The sequence below is a fragment of the Mirounga angustirostris genome, unplaced genomic scaffold, assembly GCF_029215605.1.
Source record: "Mirounga angustirostris isolate CCGP_5_RB_7025 unplaced genomic scaffold, mMirAng1.0.hap1 SCAF_9, whole genome shotgun sequence".
Lineage (NCBI taxonomy): Eukaryota > Metazoa > Chordata > Mammalia > Carnivora > Phocidae > Mirounga > Mirounga angustirostris.
In genome coordinates this window covers 104593061-104606549 of record NW_026991717.1, presented here as the reverse complement: position 1 = coordinate 104606549, position 13489 = coordinate 104593061, and the positions used below count along the sequence as shown (strand labels likewise).

General features: G+C 47.2%; 1 protein-coding gene across 10 annotated transcripts in view; it reads left to right on the top strand.

Moving 5' to 3' along the window:
- RTN1 (reticulon 1) overlaps window positions 1-13489 on the top strand; it is a 385922-nt gene that overhangs the window by 286137 nt on the left and 86296 nt on the right. For all 10 annotated transcript variants that reach the window (XM_064571133.1, XM_064571130.1, XM_064571127.1 and 7 more), the window contains 2 exons: window positions 717-1490; window positions 9668-10420. In XM_064571133.1, the coding sequence (XP_064427203.1) occupies window positions 717-1490; window positions 9668-10420 (1527 nt within the window). The remainder of the gene's footprint in view (window positions 1-716; window positions 1491-9667; window positions 10421-13489) is intronic.

Sequence of the window (13489 nt, the reverse complement as noted above, 5' to 3'; positions counted from 1 at the left end):
GAAATTCCCAGTGGGTCATTTTGAATATCCCTGGAAGGTAGAAAATGGGCAGTAGGTGGGTGAATGAGGAGGAAAACAAAATGAGGAGAAAACTGCAGAAATAGGGAAGCGCTCATTGAAGTGATACCACTTTGGGATGAGGCCACTGGAAAACTAGGAGTCCCTTTAGCTGAGGACCTTTAAAAAGAGAAGGGACAGCATCCGTCCAGGTGAAGCAGGTGTCTCTGACTGAAAGGGCCAGGCCAGAGGGTCTCTTGAGGCCTTTCCCAGCTCTCTGAGTCTCCAAGAGCAGCCCCTCTCCCCACTCGGCTATCCCATTTTTGCATCTACAAACCTGAATTAGCCTGCCTTTCCAGCTATATTTAAAGAGTCATTAATACTTGAGATACAAAGAGGGCCTCTGCTGAAAAATACCAAGAAGGACCAAGTCACTGTACATTGAGATAGTAGATTTTGAAACATCAGCTTTCTACTCCGCTGGGATCTGTTCCCAACTACTCATGTGGGCCTGTGTGCTCTGCCACCAGGAAAACACCAGTGCCGTGGGCTGGGAGGGAGACAAGGAAAACGAACCTGAGTGTGCTCTGAGGGAACTCCCAGGGCTTCAGGGGAAAGGAAGCCGTGTCTCCACAGGACAGGGGTGGGTGGGGGGTTAGGCAGGAGAGGGAACCGAAGCCAGGCGCCCACTCACTGTCTGCTCCTGCTTTGATTCATAGGTACGGCAGATGTCTCCAGGGCCATGGATCATACCTTTTCAACAGCATCAAAAGATGGGGAAGGATCGTGTTACACGTCTCTGATTTCCAACATCTGTTACCCACCTCGGGAGGATTCTACATATTTCACGGGAATTCTTCAGAAGGAAAATGGCCAAGTCACCACTTCTGATAGCCCTGAGGAGTTGAGTACCCCCGGGCCCTCCTTAGCAGATGTGCCTGGGACGGAGCCTCGTGGCTTATTTAGTTCTGATTCGGGAATTGAGATGACTCCGGCAGAGTCCACTGAAGTGAACAAGATCTTAGCAGACCCCCTGGACCAGATGAAAGCAGAAGCCTATAAATACATTGACATAACCAGGCCAGAGGAGGTGAAATATCGGGAGCAATGTCACCCCACGTTGGAAGAGAAAGGCTCGGACTTTAAGAATAAGGACACTGATATCTCAACAAAATCTGAGGAGGCCCGTGAACCGGAGAAACCAGTTCCTGTGGAGGGAAAAATCCTCAAGGACCATTTATTTGAAGAATCAACGTTTGCACCCTACATAGATGATCTCTCTGAAGAACAGCACAGGGCTCCTCTAATCACTGCCCCTGTCAAAATCACGCTGACTGAAATCGAGCCTTCTGTTGAAACCACGACCCAAGAGAAGACCCCCGAGAAGCAAGGTATCTGTCTGAAACCAAGTCCTGACACAGTCCCCATGGTCACCGTCTCAGAACCTGAAGATGACAGCCCGGGGTCCGTCACGCCCCCGTCTTCCGGGACAGGTAAGGGATCCAGTCGGTGTTCCCTGCCTTGGGAAAACTCAGGATATGGAGATCTGAATATTAAAGGAACGCGAATCTGTATTCAAAATATTTTACTATAGGGTCCCTTTAAGGCTCAGTTTAACTGGATTTAATTAACATACAACTTTTTCAGTCTTGTGCTCATGGTACTAAGGTTGAGATCTGGGATTTCCCTGGAAGTCCTGTCAGATTTGTCTTGTAAAGTGTTTCTTTCTTCATTTGAGGGGAGAGGTAAGGATGACACACTGGAACAGGGAAATCCTCATGTGGCTCCACCATTCAGAGCAGAGAGGGAGGTGGTGTCTGCTTCTAGTTAGCTTCCCACATGGACTTCCGGGTCCTTGGAGGCGTCACAGAGAGAGCACCGTGCCTGTCCTCCCCAGACCAGCTGGGCCACTGGGAACAGGGCATTGCTCATTCCTCGTCCCAGCTCCAAGCCTGTACAATGAAGGGGGGCTGGGGTGCACTTCAGAGTCTTTAGGGGGACATGGGCAGTGAGAGGAAACCTAAAAAAAAAAAAAAGGATACTCTTCTTCTTCCTTCAACCTCAGCAGGGTCATTTTTTGTCTTTTTACTTTGTTGAAGTTCTGCATACAGTTTTATTTTTTAAACTTAGAGGATTTATTTCATTAGAATAAAAAAGTTCAGAATTCACTAAGCTCTGATCTTTGTCAACTTGAAAATTCTCCTACTGTGACCCAAGGCAGGGTGTTAAACCATATATCCTCTCAAATTCAAAGGATTCTCCTGTACCCAGGTGACAGGCCAGAATGGTAACAGGAGGGTCCCCACCCCACCCTGTACCACCCCATCCTGGGTGGCAAAAGTGAAGCCTTTGCATGTCTACCTCTTTTCAACGTTCATGAGGCATCAGGATGGAGAGGACAATGAGAGGTCCTTGGATCTTCCCCAGCCTCTAGTGGCTGGCATTCTTTTTATAAGTTTTTTTTTTTTTAAGATTTTATTTATTTATTTGACAGAGAGAGAGATAGCGAGAGCAGGAACACAAGCAGGGGGAATGGGAGAGGGAGAAGCAGGCTTCTTGCCAAGCAGGGAGCCTGATGTGGGACTCGATCCCAGGACCCTGGGATCATGACCTGAGCCGAAGGCAGATGCTTAACGACTGAGCCACCCAGGTGCCCAGTGGCTGGCATTCTTACCCTACTCAAAAGTGATTTACAAACCTTTCTGATTTACAAAAAAAAAAAAAAAAATGATTTTCAGTAGTCAGGTGCAAGAGCTTTTACTGAAGTCTTAAAACAGATCGAAAACCTATTAGGAGTGCTTGCTCTAAATCCTGATAATGCAGTAAGTCCAGTGTTAGGACTCAATGGAAGTGCTTCCTGTCCTGTTTCCCTAAATATTTTAGCATCAATTCCTCCCCTTCTCCAACCTGATCTTAGACTCATTCAACTATAAAAACTCCAAGCGTCGTAAAGATCCACTGCACCGTGTCACTGATTTTCAAATTCATCCATTCGTTCAACAAACATGTTCTACATACATTCTTTTGGTCAGGCACTCTACTAGGTACTGGTGAGGCTGGAACTGAAAAAACAAACAAACAAACAAACAAACAAAAACAGTTTCTGCCTTCCAGTGGAACAGATGACCAAGGAGATAGTCACACTCCTGTGTATTTGTGTTCTGAGAGAGGGAAACATAGAGTGCAGACGAGCACTGGGAGTCCAGCAGCTCCCAGGTGAATGGAGCAGAAGGAAATAACCAGGTGAGGAGGAGGGGGGGCCTTCCCGCCCGAGGAGGTTCAAGGACAAGGAGGTATGAGGCCACAGTGAATTTCTATGTGATGTGAATTGAGATTTGGGTAGTGACAACAAATAAGGAAACTGAGGCTCCAGATGGATTAGATGTGACTTGTCTCAGATTACAACATGAAGTAGCAACATATCTGAGTCCTGAAGCCTCCTTGTGGTCTTTGTGATAATGCATTGTAAAACCCTTCTGTTCTTCAATGACATAAAGATACTGATGCTCTGAAGATGGAAGCTATATCATCGGCTCTGTTTTGCCAAGCTGTGGGGTTGTCTGGTGGTCATTTTTAGAAGAACTCAGGCAGTCTTCAGGAAGAGTGAAATGCCCTAGCACATACAGGTCCATTTACATGGCACATGCCTCATGTAAAAATTACAGTTTGCAGACCTGATGAGAAAGACTTGCTATGATACAGGGCTTAGGAATTATTAAGACATTTCCTTTTGTCTTTTCTCAGTAGCTATAGCCCATTAAGGTTTTAGAGCAGCTTCAAGATAAGAAGAAGACAGATCTGACTGACATGATCTTGGAGTTTTATGACCTTGGGTTGTGCACTTAACAGCATTGGATTAGGGCAATGGTTTTTTCTGCAGTTGCTCCAAATAAACATTCTAAGCAAAGTTTATTCAAGAGAGAGAAAGTCCCCAGACCCAGTAAGTCCTTCGCTCCTGCAAAGTTCTCTCCCGTGTTCAGCTCCTCTCTCCACACACGCCTCACATCATAACACCTGAGTCAAATGACAACAGATAAGAATAAAATTAGCAGGAAAGATAGGAGGAATTAGCTTGTCACTGAGGCCTTTCTCCTTGTTCTTTTTATCCTAAGAGGTTACCCTAGCTCCCTGCCCATCTTGTGAGCCCCTGGAACTCTCAGGTGACACTCGGATAATAATAATAATGATCCTAATGATCTAATTCTAGTAATTCTAATTATGTGAATTATGAATCAGGAGAAATTCTCATTTAGAACAATTTTAGCCACAGACCCTGAAGCTTAAGCAAGGAGTCTAATATATTTCCTTCAATTCCAGTAGATTATTCCATTTTGTAATTTTCTCCAAAGTACTGAACTATTTTCATCATGTTAAATAATATACTCTGAGATACAGAGGCAAAAATTCTTACAGCTTACATACTGGAAGTTTCTTCTCAGCCAAGATCAATCATGAATACAAGTGAAGCACCCTAGGAAAATATGCTCAGTGTCCTGACACATGCCAGACCACTGGCCCACTGGCACCATGTTGTTTCTGACACAACTCCTAGGACTATGTTAGGACGGTCATGGATGTTCTTCCAGGTATTAGCCTCAGAGAGGACAGTAATCGAGAGGTCATTATTAAACTACTCCAGCTTCCCTTAGTAAGAAATAAGCAATAAGAAGTAAATCAATTTCATAGCATCTGAAATTTCACAGTCTGATTCCTCTAAGGAGTGATAGAGTGTTGGGTGTGAAGGGGTCAAGGATGGCCTCTCTGAGGAGGTGTCATGTGATCTGAGATTTGAATGAGGAGAAGGAGCTTACATTCAAAGGAAGGGGTAAAAAGGGGACCCCAGGTACAGAGGAAAGCAAGCGCACAGGCCCCAAGGCTGTGTTATTTGGGAACTGAAAGATGGTGCAAAGAAGTGTTAACTTTAAAAATAAATATTTTGCCAGCAAACATTGGTTTATTCAGGAATAGCAGAGCATTACAATTCAGGACATGCTATCTATGGTAAAACCATAGGCATGTCCAACAGAGGAGAGGAACATTGTTTTATGGATAAGACCAAGGAAGTTGGGAGGGGCTGTTTTGAATGAAAGTCCATTGGAGAAAAGCAAGAGTTCAGGCTGATGATGGTTCCTCATTGGCTGAGTTGCAGAGGGAATCAGCTTTTCCTAGAAGATTCATATACCTCTTTTTCTTTTGGGGCCTGTAAGTGATCATTCCTTCCTGTGGATGATTCTGTTGGAGTCTGTAATTGACAGTTCTTCCTGTAATTGGCATCGAGTGGTATAGCGCCCCCCTTCTAGCCTCCCGGCTCTACATTAGCGAGGTTTCCCTTTATTAATTTTTATAGGAGCAAAGGACAAGTATGGCATAGAACAGAGTTGCAGAGGTGGGCAGGGCCCAGATTGTTCAGGGATTCACATGCTAGGATGAAGATTTTGGATTTTGTTCCAAATGCAATAGGAAACCACTGGAGGGTTTTAATCTGGGAATTGGCATTCATTCATTCATTCATGCATTCATCCCTTCACTTAACAGGTGTGTGTTGACGATTTTCTCCATGCTAGGCATTGTCCCGTCACCACACTGGGGATACAGTGCTGAAACCTAGCAAGATTTCTGTCTGCATGGAGCTTGCATTCTTACTGGGAACACTTACACACAAATAAATAAATGTGTAATATCAGGTATTTATAATGGTATTGAAGAAAAATAAAGCAAGACACAGTGTAAGAGAGTGATGGGGGTGGTTGTGAGGAAAGGCTTCTCCCTGCTGAGGGCTCTGGACCGAGACCTGACTGGGGGCTGGGGGAGCAGAGACCTGAAGCAGCAAACCATGTAGACCGTGTAGCTACCTGAAGAAGAGGGGCCAGGCTGAGGGGACAGCCAGTGCAGAGGCCCGGAGCCGGGAATGTTGCAAGGTCAATGTGGCCAGAGTGGGGAGAAGGAAGGAAAGAGGGGCAGGATCAGATGTGTGTTTTCAAGTGATCCCTCTGGATGATGAGTGAAGAATGAGCCAGGAGCAAAGGGGAGACGGGGATGGCAGCACCATTCACAACTGCACAGTGGCCTCTGCAGCTTGGCAAACTGGCCCATGTTCACCTTGCCTTTTATCCTTCTAAATTATGTCGTCTAATTATTGTCAGCAGCAAACACATCTCCCCAGGCAGGGCAGTTCTAACCTTCTCAGTTTTTATAATCTGTTCAAGTATTTTTGCTGACTGTTACTAGTTTTGCTGTGTTAGTCATGCCACAGAATAACCAATATCTTAGCCAGAGGCCCATAAATTTTAAAACTGAGTGTACAGAAACTTCTATTTTGTTCTAGTTTTTTCCCCGATTCCTCTTAGCACTTTGTTAAACTTTTGGTTCCTGTTAAGAACGAAGGACAACATCTATTAATTTCTACTGAGAAGCTTTTAACTCATAATAAGGATGGATTCTTTTCACCTGCCCAAGATGAAATACATCAGGCCCTTCCATCCCACATCCGCCAGCTATCTGATGCCATCCTTATTCTTGAGTAAATGAAGCAAGATCCTTGAGCCTTTTCTGAGTGCTCTACCTCAATGGTTTTCAACTGGAGGTAGGGTTGCCAAATAAAATACTAATATTTCATGCGACATACACTTAAAAAAATTCAGAGTTTAGCAGAGATTCAAATGTAACTGGATGTCCTCTATTTTTATTTACCAAGTCTGCCAACCCTAACTACAGGTGACTATTAGAATTACCCTTGGAGGGGTGCCTGGGTGGTCCAGTTGGTTAAGCATCTGCCTTCGGCTCAGGTCATGATCCCAGGGTCCTGGAATTGAGCCCCTTGACCAGCTCCCTGCTCCATGGGGAGCCTGCTTCTCCCTCTCCCTCGGCCTGCCATTCCCCCGCTTGTGCTCTCTCTCTCTCTCAAATAAATAAATAAAATCTTTAAAAAAAAATTACCCTTGGAGTTACAAAATACAGATGGCTAGGCCCCTTCAGACTTACTTCAACTAAGGCAAAATTTCTGAGGGTAGTTTTAAGCCATACACATGATTAAGAACCACTGTTCTAAAGATTTGAGCTAGTCCTTACGTCAGCCAGACCCTGCACTAGGTGCTGGAGATACGACCGTGAACAAAAAGATGTTGGCTGCCCTTTGCCCTCCTAGGGCTTCCAGTCTGGAGTCAGAGAAAGTGGGGAAGGCTGAAAGCCAGATGTTAATCAAATCATCACATAAACAAATATAAAGCCTCTCAGGGCTCCTAGTTGTAGAAAATGAGTGGACACTAGCCAGTCTCCTGGTACACATAGCACTAGGCCAGCTTGCACACAGGGCAGGCAGCCTTGCAGGGCTACTTGTAGCCCTCTGAGCCCCAGGCCCTGCGTGCCCGCCTCCTGGTCTCCTAGGAATGCTGTACAGCAGGACTTTGGTCAGACCCTTTGGGCACCTTTGTGATACCTAGAAATCATTGCAGGTCCCACCTCCAGGCCTCTGCACTATGGGTTCCCTTTGTTTGGCATGCTTTTTCCTCTGATTATCATCATGAGTCACTCTCTTGAATCCCCAAGTGTTGAATATAGGTTACCTACTCAGTGAGGTCTATCTTGGCTACCCTACTTAAAATTACAGATTCAGGGGCACCTGCGTAGCTCAGTCGGTTAATCATCTGCCTTTGGTTCAGGTCAGGATCCCAGGGTCCTGGGATCAAGCCCTTCATCCTTCTTGCTCAGCGGGAAGCCTGCTTCTCCCTCTCCCTCTGCCTGTTGCTTCCCCTGCTTGTGCGCTCTCTCTCTCTCAAATAAATAAATAAAATCATTAAAAAAAAATAAAATTGCAGATTCATCCCCACCCTCTCCCAGCCTTCCTGATCCCTTCACCCTACTCTACTTTTTTCCACAGCACTTAACATCTTACCTACTATATACTTTACTCATTTACTATATATAATTATGGATTGTGTTCTCCTCCCACTAGAATATAAGCAGAGATTTTGTTACATCTTTCATTCACTAAATATGTCCCAAATGCCTAGAAGAGAGCCTAACACATAGTACGTTCTCAATAAATAATAGATGAATGAGACGAACCATGAGAGACGATGGACTCTGAAAAACAAACTGAGGGTTCTAGAGGGGAGGGGGGTGGGAGGATGGGTTAGCCTGGTGGTGGGTATTGAGGAGGGCACATTCTGCATGGAGCACAGGGTGTTATGCACAAACAATGAATCATGGAACACTACATCTAAAACTAATGATGTAATGTATGGGGATTAACATAAGAATAATAAAAAAAATAATAGATGAATGAATGCTGTATGGATAAAGGATAAAATCAGTTCTGCTTTATAAAGAATTAGACAAATCGGAAATGTTTTGTCCATTGGGGTTCTCCCACAATCCTAAGGCAACAGATTACCTAGCCATAGTCTGCTCCCCTCACCCCCCAAATCAGTGACCTCAAAGCTTCGGAGAAATGACAAGTATTTCTTGCTTATAAAAGGGCCGGAGAGGGGCGCCTGGGTGGCTCAGTTGGTTGAGCGACTGCCTTCGGCTCAGGTCCTGATCCTGGAGTCCCGGGATCGAGTCCCGCATTGGGCTCCCTGCTCGGCGGGGAGTCTGCTTCTCCCTCTGACCCTCCTCCCTCTCATGCTCTCTGTCTCTCATTCTCTCTGTCTCAAATAAATAAATAAAATCTTAAAAAAAAAAAAAAAAAGAAAAAGGGCCGGAGACCACTGTCTGGAATATTCTGAAATAAGGCCCTGCTGTACGGCAAGGGAAAAACCAAGCTCCCAAAAACTGTCGTCATGGTGATCCCAGGTGGTCTCCTCTAAGGGAGAGAAATATCAGCAAGATTGCTGGTGAAGTTTTCCGGCCATCTGGATAAACATCAGGCAGAAGGCAGGCATTCACCCAGGGGATTGGGGGTGACTCTTGGGTTTTGTTCTTCTCAAGAAGGGAAGAGAGGAAAATGAAAGATAGTGGGCTCCATCGTTAGAAGCCCAGGGGCATTGTGCATTATGGTCATCCTCACAGCCTGCTCAGTAGAACTGGCAAAAATTTTCTCTTATATTGCTCTACTTTGTTACACTTTCCACTGAAAAAGAGTAAAGGTATTGATTCTTATGGGAAATGTAAAGCTCAGATATCAAATTGTATATAAGGATCCAGACTAAGCTTTCTTTGTCTTACTGAAGGAGGGAACATGAAAAGCAATGGGTAAGGAGTAATGGATGATTTTTCAGATTTGTTGATATTGGTGGGCCAAAATAGAGAGTTCTGTACATCAGATTACCTGATGAAATCTGTGAACCTGGAAAACTTCCCTGAGAGAATGAATCAGAAATTAAAACTGTGACTTCTAGAATCTTTGCCACACTGAAATAGAAAAACCAATTGAGGGACTGTTGCTAAGAAAGTGCTTTGTCATTTTTTTAAGTAGCTAGATGAAGATAGATAGGTATGTAAAACACTGATTAATTGGGCCATAACAGTAATTAGCCTTTTCCTTCAGGTGGCCTGCCTTTTCAGCATAGCCCTGGAAACAGGCTATTTTTGTGCTAATGAGATATGTGTTTCTCAAGCAACAAGAAAACATCTCCCCTAATGGAATTTTGTTTTATTTCTTCTCTCTGTGTCCATCTGTCTGTCCGTGTGTGTGCCTCTCTGGCTCTTTGTTCGCTTTGTGGGACGACAGAACCATCTGCTGCAGAATCCCAGGGGAAATGCAGCATCTCCGAGGATGAGCTGATCACTGCCATTAAAGAAGCAAAGGGGTTATCCTATGAAACAACGGAGAGCCCACGGCTGGCGGGCCAGGTGCCCAGCAGGCCCGAGGCCAAGGCCAGGTCCGGGCTGCCGACCATCCCCAGCCCCCTGGACCACGAGGCCAGCAGCGCGGAGTCGGGCGACTCGGAGATCGAGCTGGTGTCCGAGGACCCCCTGGCCGCCGAGGACGCGCTGCCCTCGGGCTACGTGACCTTCGGCCACGTGGGCGGCCCGCCGCCGTCGCCGGCCTCGCCGTCCATCCAGTACAGCATCCTGAGGGAGGAGCGCGAGGCCGAGCTGGACAGCGAGCTCATCATCGAGTCGTGCGACGCGTCGTCCGCCTCGGAGGAGAGCCCCAAGCGGGAGCAGGACTCGCCCCCGATGAAGCCAGGCGCCCTGGACGCCATCCGGGAGGAGCCGGGCGCCCGGGCCGAGGAGGGCGCAGCCAGCCGCCAGGGCCGGGCCGACCCCGGCCCCTTCCTCAAGTTCCCCGCGGCACCCCCCCACCCCGGCCCCGAGCTGCCCTCAGGGGACGGAGCCCCGGCGCCGCCCGCGGGGCCCACCGCCCAGGGGACACCTGCCGAAGCCGCGAGTTCCAGCCAAAGCCCGGCGGCCACGCACGGCGCGGAGCCGCGAGGTCTTGGCGTCGCCCCCCCTCCGCTGTTCCTCAGTAAGCAACAAGGTAAAGTGACAGCTTTCTCCACTGCAGCACCTTGGCTGCCGAGTGCTCCCTGGGCGCTCTGAAGTGTTCCGCAGAGGGGCGGTTCAGGCCCGGCCCTGTTGCCCTGTCCTGGCTGGTCCAGCAGTGGACAGAGAACAACCAGGGGAGGATGGGGAGAGGCAGATTCGCAGCCGGGACTTCGGCGGCAGAGTCTGGTGCTCCACGCGGCAGCGCTGGGCCGGCTGAAGCCCCGCGTCCCCAGTCATGAGCACTTGTGTGTACGCTCCGAGATCTCTTGGAGGGAGTGAATGCGTCCTTCCTTTCGTCCCTGGGTTGGATTTCCTCACCTGGGAAGGGATGGTTGCTCATTTCCGTCTTCCCATCCCTCAGTGATGGGGAGTGGCTCCATCCCTGTAGGGGCTGGAACCCACCATAGTCAGCACATCCATTTCACAAGCCAAACTGGGTCTTACCTGGGCCACATGGACCTTAGCACCTTCCTTTCTCTTACCCAAGGGACAAGGGATTTGGACCTTGGTAAGTCCAAATGTTTTTGTGTCCTGGCCAGTCAGGAAAGACAGGGACCAAAGTTAATTCCGGAATTTTTCTTGTTCTTCAGCAAGACCTAAGTTAATTTTTAAAGTCAAGCATAATTTAAGAATGATTTTAATTTGGCCATTCTACTTTTCCTACGAGAAGTCTTGAGTTGAAGTCTTCAAATGAAGGAGAAAAGGAAGGTGTTATTTTATCTTAGACATTGTATGTGATGAATGTGTAGCATTCTTCTTTCCAAATCATCTACCACACCTCACTGCAACTGGATTACGGACTTCAGGAAAGGAAGCAAACAGTCAGTGAATAAATTAGGCCCTGTGCAGTCTAGTTCATGGGCTACATTGAGTGAAGGGAGGGAAGGTCTTCAGCTCCTGGGTGGAGAACACTCAGGTAGAACTTCAAAACACCAAAGCACAACTTTATTCAAAGTCCCCTCCCACTGATCTCCTCTGCTTTTGCTTCTTTCAAGTATTTTGCCTTTGGGGGATAAGTGATTTCAAGGATATACCCTCCTTCCTGTGTATATGCTAATAACGTCAGTGATATTGTTAGCAATTAAAGTGTTTCATATAAAAATAGAGGGCAGATCTTTCCCATTGTAGATTGGAGGCCAGCTTCTAAATTCTTTAACACATTGGAACAGGAGAACCGAGAGGGATGTGATGAAAAGATAACCCTGCTGTGTGGTTGCTTGGTGGTTTAGACACGTGGCATCATGTAGCGTCCCATAGAATTGACTCTTGATTTCCCAAATAACTCTTCCCTGAGAGTTTAAAGTGTATTTAGTGCGTGCAATCGTGAGGATATTTGATGACAGATTTAGCAGTGGGAAGGTGTGTTTGTTAGGTGAAGATTAAAACCAATTTTGGATTCTTTTGCTTCCAGTCTGACTATGATGGGGAAGGACCCTGCAAGTTGCAGGGAGCCCCGGGAAATGGCATTAGCATGAACAATCTTCCATCCCTTTTGGTCCTGAAGCGGTGGAACTTGTGTCTTGCTGAGTACAAGTTCACATCACTGTACTTGAACGGACATGTGTTTCCATCTTATCCCCCAAATAATGTCCCTGAAAGAGTCACCGTGTGTGCAGTGCTGTTCAAATATGTGTATTCTCAGAAGCAAATACATCGGAAGGCTAATAAGGAGAAAATTGTGCAGGCCCATTTCTCTCCCTAGTAAATCTGAGAGACAAGTGCGACAGCTGGGACTGGCAAGAGTGACCAGACGTCTGATGAAGGGCGAAGGCGAAGGGAAACCGCAGCTGCGAACGCAAAGGCTTCTGAGCATCTTTTCTGGCCAATCCTGGTGCCGTTCTCCTCTCTGTACGAGTTGTCCCATATGGCTTGGACCCTCTGCTGCCAAGTTTAGGCATGAGAGAGTAGAGAGTGGCAGTCTTTTCAAACGAGTCAGGCCTGCCAAGGTGAATAACCTCTGCTCCCTGCCCTGAGGGGTCCTTTAAATTCCCGTCTCCCGCCGGAACTGACTGCTCAGCTGCATTCTCTGTAGAGAGAGTCTGAAAGGCTGTGCTGGGGCAGCCAAGCACCAGAGGTCTTGGGAGGATGACTCAGTGCTGCCAGCATGTTGTTGGAGCGCTGAGGTTCCTCCTGGTCTCACCTGCTCCATCTCAGCAGGTGGGAGGATCAGTGCCACGCGGCCTCCCCCCGGCTCTTCTTAATCACTGTCAGTGGACGGCAGGATCGTGCTCAGGTCAAGCAGGACTCTGGCAGCAGTGAGGGCAGGGCGGCTTCTGTGGTCGCCTGCTCTTGCCCACTGAATCCTCTGGCAGTATAAATGCATTCCAGTTCAAGTATTCACAGTATGCTTCTCTCTCTGGCTTTGGAGCTGTGCGGCTGATGCTGAGCTGAGTTGCAGAAAGGTCCAGAAATATTTAGAATAAGGTCTGGCGAATATCTGATGGCATCAGAGTATGAGCTGTCAAGGAGCTCCAGGGTTTCCTGGGACACATGGCCTCCTAAGGTCTATTTTTGGAGCTTTTTCGCTCTTCAGAGGCTTCTGGTGCTGTTGCACTGGAGACAAAATGCAGTTTGTCATTTTCCAGTTTCCCTCCTGTGCTCACTCCTGAACTCTCGTTACCCTGTCATTCTGCTCCCCCACACCTTCCAGGAAGGCCTGTTAGGAGCATCAGATTCTGAGAGCGTAGAGAAGTTCTCAGTGCTGCAAGGTTAGCCCTGATTGTCAGGGACATCGAGTGAAAAGCCAAGCAAGAGAATCTCAATAAAACACTGACACCCAGTGTGACTCATCAGGATAGCTGTGTGGAATTCACCAAACCTATTTAATTGCAGAATTTTTTTATTGGCGTGTTCCTCAGGGTTCCTCTTCTAGGGAACACTTTTTGGGAAATAGTGGTCTCTTCATGCTCACATCCACTCCCTGCATTCTGATTTCTTTACCTTGCAACTCAAAAGTACGGTGCTTGGACCAGCCACGTGGGTCGTATGTGGGAGCCCATTAGAAATCTCACTCCATCCCGGACCTATGGAGTCAGAATCTGCATTCTAACAAGATCCTCTA